At 38.1% G+C, this 10,138-nt stretch overlaps 1 protein-coding gene across 2 annotated transcripts in view; it reads left to right on the top strand.

Annotated features, from left to right (window-relative positions):
- Window positions 1-723: 723 nt before the first annotated feature.
- The window catches only part of LOC118339997 (cytochrome P450 20A1), a gene marked incomplete in the record, with an annotated part of 15,009 nt that continues 5,594 nt past the window's right edge, over window positions 724-10,138 (top strand). Inside the window, 7 exon segments of one of the 2 annotated variants that reach the window (XM_035677838.1) lie at window positions 724-920; window positions 1,093-1,128; window positions 8,477-8,526; window positions 8,796-8,962; window positions 9,251-9,396; window positions 9,497-9,664; window positions 9,774-9,852. In XM_035677838.1, coding sequence (XP_035533731.1) covers window positions 900-920; window positions 1,093-1,128; window positions 8,477-8,526; window positions 8,796-8,962; window positions 9,251-9,396; window positions 9,497-9,664; window positions 9,774-9,852 — 667 coding nt within the window. 2 annotated transcript variants of the gene reach the window in all.

The following is a 10,138-nucleotide window of genomic DNA, read 5'->3' as shown; positions in this document are numbered from 1 at the left end:
CAACTAGAGATTTTTCTTTGTACTGAGACAGTTAGGTGCTCCTCAACTTAAGTGCTCCTTCTTCTGAACAAAACAAACAAAATGACAAAACAAAAATGTCAGATTGTCTGAAGTAATCAGAGCATCAGAGCCATGTCTATGACTGTTAATTAATTATGATGAAAGTTTATACACACGCACAGATTGCTTATAGAAAAAAAAGAGTTTACTGCTCTGCATTCAGCTTTAATTTAGCTAAATGTTCCTTGTGGCCCCAGGAACAAAACAAACAAGAACATTTCTTGCCCTGATCCCCATTCTTGTACACAGACCTGCAATAAAGAATGTGATCTTTTTCTGATTTATGTTTACATACTAGAAAGCAAAGTGGTTTCTTGTTTGATGTTATATGTTTTGTTTTTCATTCTGAGTTTGTCTCACTTCTTTGTGGTTTGCTATGGCCTAAAATATGTCATTACATGCCAAACAATATTCAAGATTTATTAAAGATTAACAAAAAGCTGCGTGACACAAAACTTACACTTTGTTTTTATGAGAATAATGTGATATTATGTGAAAGTGCAAGAAAAGCAATTACATTTGACTATTTGTACCTGTTCTGACATTAATAAACCACTTCTAAAAGAAGGGTAATCATTTACTAAGTTATTCATCCGTTTTATTATCTTGCCTCTGCTTACTTTTGATGGAAGCTTTTATTTTGAAGACACAGGAAGTCTTGTGTGCCACTCGTAAATACATCCGGGTAACAGCTTTCCGCTTCGTACACGAAGTAAATAATAAAGGTAGCGGTTTATTCCCTTTTAAACGGCGGTACTTGTTTAAATATGTGTTTTAATCTAACGATGGTTTAACCGAATGGATATTTAAAGACGCAAGTTTAGGCGAAATTGCATATTATGGACACAGGAGGCTCAAAGGTAACATAAGTTTGTTTTTGTTTTTTTACATTTAATGCTATTTTCGTGTACTTTTTATGTCTTATTGTGAGGCTTAACTATATTTTAATGTGTAAACTAACGCTAGTTAACTGTGAAGTTGCTCCAGACTGCTCCATGACAACATTGCTAATATTTGTTTTGCCATTTATAGAAAATGCGAGCCAGGGAGCTCCCGCCACTCCCACAGGTTAGTCTCTGTTGTTGTTGTTGTTGTTGTTGTTGTTAATTACAGATATTACAGGGCACTGTCCTATGTAATAGTACTAAGTGTTCCATTATTCTTTATTAACACTGTGTTTTCCTAATAAAGGTAATTCTGACCTGTAACTACTGATTATATTCATTATGGATTAATCTGATGTTTATTGATTAATGAACAGGGAGATGATATCTATGATGCAATAAGGTAAAGGTAAAGTGATTTCAGGATGTTTTAGTGCCATTTTCTTAAAAGGTATGTAGTATATTTTCATAGTTATCAAGATAATATCGTATTTATCTTTGCCTAGATAGTAAATCGTAAATCGTCCCATGCCTGGTCCAACCAAAACTCCAAAACTCAACATTATATAAATACATTTATACAATTAAAAGTAGCAAGCTTTAATCATTAATTGTTTTACATGAAAACATCATATTTCATAAACCCTTTATGTGTTTTGTGTGTTAATCTGCAAAGTAACTAAAGCTGTTACATAAAACAAACAACAAAACAAGCAATTAGAAGGTGTCAGTAAAAGCTTTGTTGTGTTTATTTCATTCATTGGTCAGTTTGAAAAGTAGTTGACGCGTTCAGTGATTAGAAAAAAGTTTTTAGTGGGGCTGGGTGGAATGACTTAAATGAATATTTTGGTACAGATGACGTGGAACATCACAAATAAAATGAGCAAAGTGATGTTAAATGCACTGAGAATTGACAAAAGTTGTTTTAAGTGTATGTGGGGACGATAAAGCTGTATACTGTATACATCATTGGTGTATATAAGCCGCCTCCACAAGCATCAGAAAGATTAAACAGATTCTACAGACGCACTTCCTGTACATTTTCCTTATCCACACACAAGAGTTTGAAAAGGTTTGAGTCGTCTGACCTCTGCCCTGAGTAATCCCCAGTCGAATGAGATTTAGCCAAGGATTTAGCAGCGTCAGCCGGGATGTTATGTGTAGCTCCACTCTTATTTGATTCCTCGGGTGGATGGACAGAAAGACGATGGTAAGCTTTTTATTCACCTCATTTTCTGCTAGAACTGAAAATGTCTGAAAAAGCTCAACAACAAAAGAAACGGTTCCTTTGCGTCTGGGCTCATTGTTTCTCAGGAGAGCTGATTTGTTAACATAATCCAATTTTATTAACTAACTAAGTTAGAAGAACTCTTGCATCTTAATTAGGTATACGTCTGTGTAAACCTACGTATTTATACAAATCCCTGACGAAGGTTGGACGGATTAAAACGTTGTAATCAAATAAATATTTCAGCAGAAAGCGAGACAGTTCCTCCGACGCCACGGTCACACATTCAGGTGTGCAAAGATTTGTTTATTTTCTCAGAAGCTTACTGCTAAGTTTGTTATTGTTGTTAATAAATAAAAGGTAGAATAGGTCAACTTAATTTATTCCTGTGTGTTTTTTAATACTTTTAGACTCAACTTCTGGTGGATTTTTGCATTCGGAGGACAAATAGTTAATTTTACAACATATCTGTAGAAAAAGCATTGATTTAAATACTTTTAAAAAGTTTAAAACTTAATTTTGTCATGAAGTTACATTAGTTAGATATAAAATGTTTTTGTATGTCAGTTCTCAGTACAATTGTTCCCAACTTCTGACGTTATTTTTTAATTGAATAATTTATCGATTTATTAATTCTGCTGCTTATCCAGGTCCAGTCGTGGTTAATAATTAATTCATGATACTATTAGGAATTATTGTTATATACTGTTAGAAAGCAAAAGTATCACAAAAATGTGATATAAGTATTAACAAAGTAAGTTATTCATCGTCCGTACTGGTTATCAGTAGTATTTTTCATACTGTGAAATGGGCATTGATTTATATTCTGTGTGGTGTTAACCATTAAAAAGGCTTAAATTTAACTTTGTGCAAGCTGCTGAAACCTTGTTGATACACAAAGGTGGGAATTAAATAATAAACTCATTGAAATTAATCTGGTTGTGTGTTAACAAGTCACTGATGGAAAAAGTTCAGCTGTGGAAAATGAAATCTGTTTGATTGTGGTTATTTTAAACATCAACACAACTGACTTCTCCTTTTGTCTCTTAAGCGAGGGCAGCGGTCTCTTCCCACAGTGCCGAGGTAGGTTAATGTGTTCCTCCACTACCGTGATGTAATGTCTTTATATACAGTATTGATGCAGAACAGCCAAACCAAACTATTCTTCTTTTCTCTTTTCTCTCACGTGGGTCAAATGAAGTCAAGACACAGCTGGTGAGGGAATATTTGAAATGTAAAAAAAAATGTATATTTATACTGAAGTTCCTGATTTGATTAAACTTTTCTTTCTTTACCATCTTGTATAGGAGAAGTACCTCCAGCAAAACAGAAGAAGAAGAGGGTGAGGAAAGAGACAAATGGAGTCGATGATGTGGACGGTACGTAACACACACACATATCTGCAATCTAAAGTGTTTGCACTGACGGCATTTGTTTGTCGTAGCCAAACCTTAAACCTTTCATTTACCCGGATTTAAAGGGCTAGTTTATCCCAATATGAAGCCTCACGAGGCTCAACTTGACAATACCTAACAGCACTGTAGATGTATTGGAAGACATATATTTATTATTTCAGACTTGAGAGGAGCACAGCACGTTGTTATCATCGCTGACCGTATCCAACTACCTCATGTCTCCTTCATATATAGTTCCACAAACTACATAGTCCAGGAAAATAACAATTCCCCTCAAAACAACCAGATAATTACCTGTCCCTCAGTTCTTGCCATAGTTGAAAAGCCACAGCGATGTTTACTCTGGTTTGTCCTGTTGCTTTCTCTACACTTTTGTTTCTAACCTTTTCTATAAATAAAAAGCCTCTTTAATACATTAGCTACCCTAGCTTTAAAACACAAAAGTCACACAATAACACAAATAAACTGATTGAGGCAGCAGTAAACCAGCAACTCCTGTGTTCAATGAGGTAAAATGATGGAGTTTGGTGGCTTTGAAGAGAGAACAGATGGACGGCAAGAAAAAGAGGTGAAAATATTCTAAATATAGCGCACACTTAAACACACAGATTTTTTTTTTCTGATGCCACTGTCCACCTTGAATATGGATAAGTACCTCACACAACGCCAGTTCAAAAAACAAACTAATCTGAAACATTGCTTAAGGATAAAACAAGAATGTGTTACAGCTATTTAAAGTCATGTTTGTCACCGAAAGACGGAAACACACCATGCTCCAAGGTCAGTTCCCTTCTCAGTTAAAAGCTGTGTCACATGTGAGAAGATTTTCCTGCGTATTTGTGGTTTCCAAAGCAAAAGGATGACATTAAAAGCTTCTGCTGTTTCCTGTTTGTAGATCAGGGGATGGAAATGGGAGGCCTGGGCAGCCGGAGGGGTTCTGAAATCGGACAGCAACTCACCTTTGAAGCGGATGCACTCCCACAGAGGAGGAAGAAGAAAAAGAAAACTGCCACTATAGGTAAAGACTGAGAACAAAAGTTTCCCTGTAAATGCTTATTTTCTGCATTGTAGCTTTGCTAACATTCAGATGTTGTAGTTTTACCATGATGAAATAAATTCATGGTTTCAGATCTTGAAGATGACCAAGCCGACCTGGTGAACGGAGATGCAGCAGATCAGACCACAGATGGAGAAGAAGTGGTCAAAAAAGCCAAAAAGAAAAAGTAAGAAAGTAACAATTGTTGTAGTTACCACACAATATGTTGTTATATGAGCAGATTTCTTCTTTAAAAATATGAAATATGTACATTAACTTTACGCGTTTGTGTGCTATCATGCTTTAATTTTGTGCATAAACACCTGGTTTGAGTTATATTCTATTTAGAGTTCATTTATTTATGCCTGCAAATAATTTCAGGGTTCCCACATGTCCTGGAAAACCTGTACATTTAGAATTAGAAAAATTATTTCCTATAAAGAGTGGGAACCTTGACTTTGGTTGGTATGGTTTTTCTTTATAATCTTTATTCTTGTAATTTCAGGAAGTCAAGAGTCGTTGAAGCGCAGCTTCCCGATGAGTTGGACGTAGAAGAGGATGATATTATCACCGACACCCCTCCTCCTATCCCCCAGCACTCCCTGTTCTCAGCCCCGCATGGTCAAAGCCAGCCGGTGGGGAAACTCTTTGTAGAGAGGAACAGTGAGTAACGAAAGAAGTAAAATTTGTTAAATGGTGTTAAAAGCGGTGACTGGAGCTTATAAGTGCTCGTGTGTTTGCATGTAGAACGTTTCCAGGCTGCAGAGCGCTCCGACTGGAGGAAGACCAGCGACCAGATGGATAACATGACGGACTTCCAGCATATTCAGCCGATCTTGACCACCAGAGACGTTTCTCTCAAAGTGCATGAAGGCTTCAGGTGAAGGAAATGTGCTTGGACAACGCAAAAATCTGTAGAAGCATGCGGTCACCCCCTCCCTAAATGTCTCTCCTCTCCTCTGTAATCTGGTGCAGGGTGTTCGGCCTGTATTGTCATGGCTTCCTGGCGGGCTACGCTGTGTGGAACGTGGTGGTGGTGTACATGTTAGCTGGGCAGCACCTCACTGCTCTGTCCAACCTGCTGGAGCAGTACCACAGCCTGGCCTACCCCTCCCAGTCTCTGCTTTACATGCTGCTGGCCATCAGCACGGTGGCCGCCTTCGACAGGTAAACCTGGAAACCTTCACCAAATCTCTTGATGCCAGGTTCAGACTTTACAACTTGAAAATGGGCATTTGAATGTGATCGTTTTATCACTTGCATTGTTGGTTACACCATGTGCCGACATCATGCACTGGTCAGGTGGCTGCTACCAACCAGCAACCAGTCACTAGAGCAGATAGGAGAGAATAATATATTAAAAAAAAGATAACAGAATGACTAACATTATGTTCAAAAATAAAGAAAATAAGAATCGATGACTGTAATCTCCTAATATGCATACATGCAACATTGGTTTTAGACTGCAGACATACATATATGACATTTAAGTCTAAATGACGGCAATATTTTTCAATAATGCGCCGGTATTGCACATTTAGATATTTAAAAAGTTAGCGTTTTAACAATTTAGCAAGGAAAAACTTCATAAAATACCTTTTTACTTACAGTGACGCTGCTTGGTAAAATGTATTTGGTTGTAAAAGTATGAAGAGGAATGCAGCTTGCTTTTTAAAAAAGTAAACTCTTCTTCTCAGAGTTAACCTGGCCAAAGGCTCCATGGCTCTGCGGGAGTTCATCACACTGGACCCCGTCGCTCTCGCCTCGTTCTGTGAGTCCACACCGAGTCAACACAGGTTTTTAAGAGTTAACAGTGTTGTTCTGTCTGCTTGGTTTCAATTCACACTCTTTGTTCATTTTGGTCTCATCCAGTGTATTTCTCAGCGTTGGTGCTCTCTCTGAGCCAGCAGATGACCAGCGATCGAATCAACCTGTACCCAGCGTTCAACACAACATTATGGTGAGTTCACAGGAATCGTTTTATGTTTCTGTATTATTATGAAGCCTGGATCTGATACCTGGAGCTCTTGTTTTTCTTCTCCAGGCCACCAGGATCAGAGCACCAGATTCTCCACCCATGGGTGACTGTAAACCTGGTGGTGGCTCTACTGGTGGGGCTGGCCTGGATCTTCATCGCCACCAGACCTGAGACAGACTATACTGAGTGTAAGAGAGAGAGCAGTCTGTGCTGAATACTGCTTTGATATTTAAAGACAAATCCAGTTTTAAAAATGTATTATCTTGTCATTCTTCCTCAGGTTATCTGATGGCCATGGAGATTGAGCCTCCCAAACCAGAGGACAAATCAGAAATGAGCGCCTGAGAAGAAAATTTGTCTGTATATCTGCTCTGACACACACTGTACGGACGTATTGTCCTTTTGCACATATTTTTTGCACTGTATTTTAACAGTGAACTCTGAATGTGTAGATTATTTTTGTATTTTTGAAATGTGAATGTGGTTGTCTCTTTTTAAATACAAAAGTTTTATCCACCAAATCCAACGCCTCTTTATGCCTTTCCTTAAGGAATTAGTTGCTTAAAGCATGATGGTATATAACTGTATGTAGTACTGTATGTGTCTTTACAATACTGAATGATACATTTACTGATAGATAGATAGATATTTATCCCGAGGGAAATTCAAGTATCCAGTAGCAATAAAAATACAAAAAACATACATTAAACATACATTAAACTAAAATTAAAAACCCTAACTCTAAGAATAATTTAAAAAAAAAAGGTATGTCCAGGTAAAACTATAGCATTAACCTTTCTGAGCCTTCATGAACATTTATTAGGTACAATCATTATAAGAAATATAATAGTTCAATAATTTCTTGAAAATATAATAGATTTTTGGCTGTTTCTTTAACACTTCACACTCTATTTACCTAATTATACTCTATCTCTAAACAATTACAATTATCTATAGATAATATATAAATGTATTAAATATGAAAATAAATGATAAATGGGGGGTGAAAGAAAGAAATAAACCCCTTTTAAGGATCCATCGATTCCTTCTGATATCAATTAGTTAGCTCTGCCTGCCATCCAGACTGTGCAGTCGAGCACAGAGTGCAGTTTCTGTAGACGTGGTATCGGCGACTGTTATCAGTTTGGGTGGAAAATCTCCAGATATTCATGAGTAAAAGTGATCTAAAATACTGCTATTAAAAGCGAGAAGTCATGCTGGACTTTGCCATCTTTGCTGTTACGTTTGTCATCATTTTGGTCGGCGCTGTTCTTTATTTGTATCCGGTAAGTCTCTGCAAGTTTAAAGTTAGCTTTAAGTTACACCAGTCTCCTTTAAAAATAATGCACTTTTAAGGTTCCCCTGCTCATGGACAAGCCGAAGCGTCTCATGTAAAATCATTATAGACCTTAAATGAATTGTTGCGAACATTTTAAGGTTTCGGTGTACATCTAAAACACCTATCAGTAGTTAAGAGTTCACAGTGGGCGTTAACGAGCACCGTGATCCACTGACCTAAACTGTCTATTAAAGTTAAATATAAAAAATAAAATGCCTGTCATTTCTGTGCCGATTTTACCCGAAGATCATAATACCTGTTCCCATTACCTCAAGTTATGTCTTTCAGTGTGTGTGTTTGCCTGTGTTTGAGGAAGCATTAAATTGACACATTTTTAAATGAGATTCAATACTGAATGAAACACTTATCGGCTGTAGCTCTAATTACCTAACCTACTCATCAACAACAACAGGAGATAGATGTGTGTGAACGCCACTGAGAGAACACATATCTATATTGTCAAAATCGTTTAAATAATAAATATTTTATTGACATTGACGTTAATGGCAAAATTTAATTTCTAATCATGTTTTCAGTCCTCCAGAAGGGCCTCTGGCATCCCGGGTCTCAATCCTACAGATGAGAAGTAAGTTGTAATCTTAACCTCAGTTTTCACAGCTGCTGTTATTCTTTAATTCAGTAACAGGATGTAGTAAACTTCATATACTGTACATGCAGGTAACCAGCCTCCCTGTATAAGTACTGACATTTATATTTGCCTCCAATTACAATAAAACAAAGTAATATAGATAGTTCTTGATTGTAATTTTTATATATATTTTTTTCCTCCAGTTTTTCTCCAGTGTGCAGCAATTGTTCACATTAGATTAACATCATGACTTTCTGCTCTCTCAGGGATGGGAACCTGCAGGACATTGTGAACAAAGGCAGTCTGCATGAGTTCCTCGTCAGTCTACATGAGGAGTTCGGGTCTGTGGCGTCGTTCTGGTTCGGCGGCCGGCCGGTGGTCAGCCTGGGCTCTGTGCAGCAGCTACGGCAACACATCAACCCCAACCACAGCAGTACGTGCACAAGCATTTACCACGCTGGTTGGATTTCACTATTGTCCAACTGATTGCAAACCTTACAGATACCTCACTCATACTTCTCTCCTGAGGAATTAACATCACTAGAGATGTTCCGAATACCAATTCTGATAACTGAACTTTGCGTATTGACCAATACCAACTGATACGTGTGTTACAAAATAGATATATATGTCTGATAATGGTATCTGTGACGGAGCAACTCTAAAAATCACATTTGGAAACAAAAATGAACAAAGCATTCTCCTTTTTTGCCTTTTTCAGCTGACTCCTTTGAGACGATGCTGAAGTCGTTGCTAGGTTACCAGTCAGGGATGGGGGGTGGGGCCACCGAAACCGTAATAAGGAAAAAAGTGTATGAGAGTGCCATTAACAACACGCTGAAGAACAACTTCCCTCTTGTGCTCAAGGTTTGTATCGCCAATGAAAAGATATATTTACGACTACTCACAACATTAAACATTGAGAAGTGTTCAAATACACCTTCTGTAATTGTTTTCTTTTACGTAGCTGGTAGAGGAGCTGGTGGGGAAGTGGAAGTCATTCCCAGAGGCTCAACACACGCCGCTGTGTGGCCACCTTTTAGGTCTGGCCATGAAGACTGTCACCCAGCTGGCTCTGGGTGAGCGCTTCAGAGACGACACTGAGGTCATTTCCTTCCGCAAGAACCACGAGGCGGTGAGACAACGGCATAGATTTCCTATTTGAGAAAAAGGTCCAAAGAAGTTCTGCTGAAATGGCTGAGATTTTGTTTTTCTCTTCTTCTAACTTACGCCACCGCCACCAGATCTGGTCAGAAATCGGGAAAGGCTACTTGGACGGTTCCCTGGAGAAGAGCTCCAGCAGGAAAGGACATTATGAGAAGGGTGAGTGAGGTTCGCATCGTGAATGAACAATATGTAATTTCTCGGTCTCTCACATCAAAACAATATCAAAAAACAAAGTTGGATGATGTTGTGAAGCAGCGTGGGATCATGGGAATCTTCACTACCATTGTCCTCATTGCAGTCAACTTCTCCCGGTTAGGTTTCCTTTAGTGTTCATTGTTTAGGAGGTTTCTACCAGAAGCCCAGTTATCTGCAGAGGCCTCCTCCTCTCTTGGTGAGTAGCAGTTCCACCTTAAAAATCAGAGTTTCTCTGATGCCGTTTGGT

Source organism: Morone saxatilis, unplaced genomic scaffold, assembly GCF_004916995.1.
Source record: "Morone saxatilis isolate NCDOM2014 unplaced genomic scaffold, NCSU_SB_2.0 Contig6, whole genome shotgun sequence".
Taxonomy (NCBI): Eukaryota; Metazoa; Chordata; class Actinopteri; family Moronidae; genus Morone; species Morone saxatilis.
Note: the sequence above shows the minus strand (reverse complement) of the source record. Positions and strands in the feature narration are given on the sequence as shown.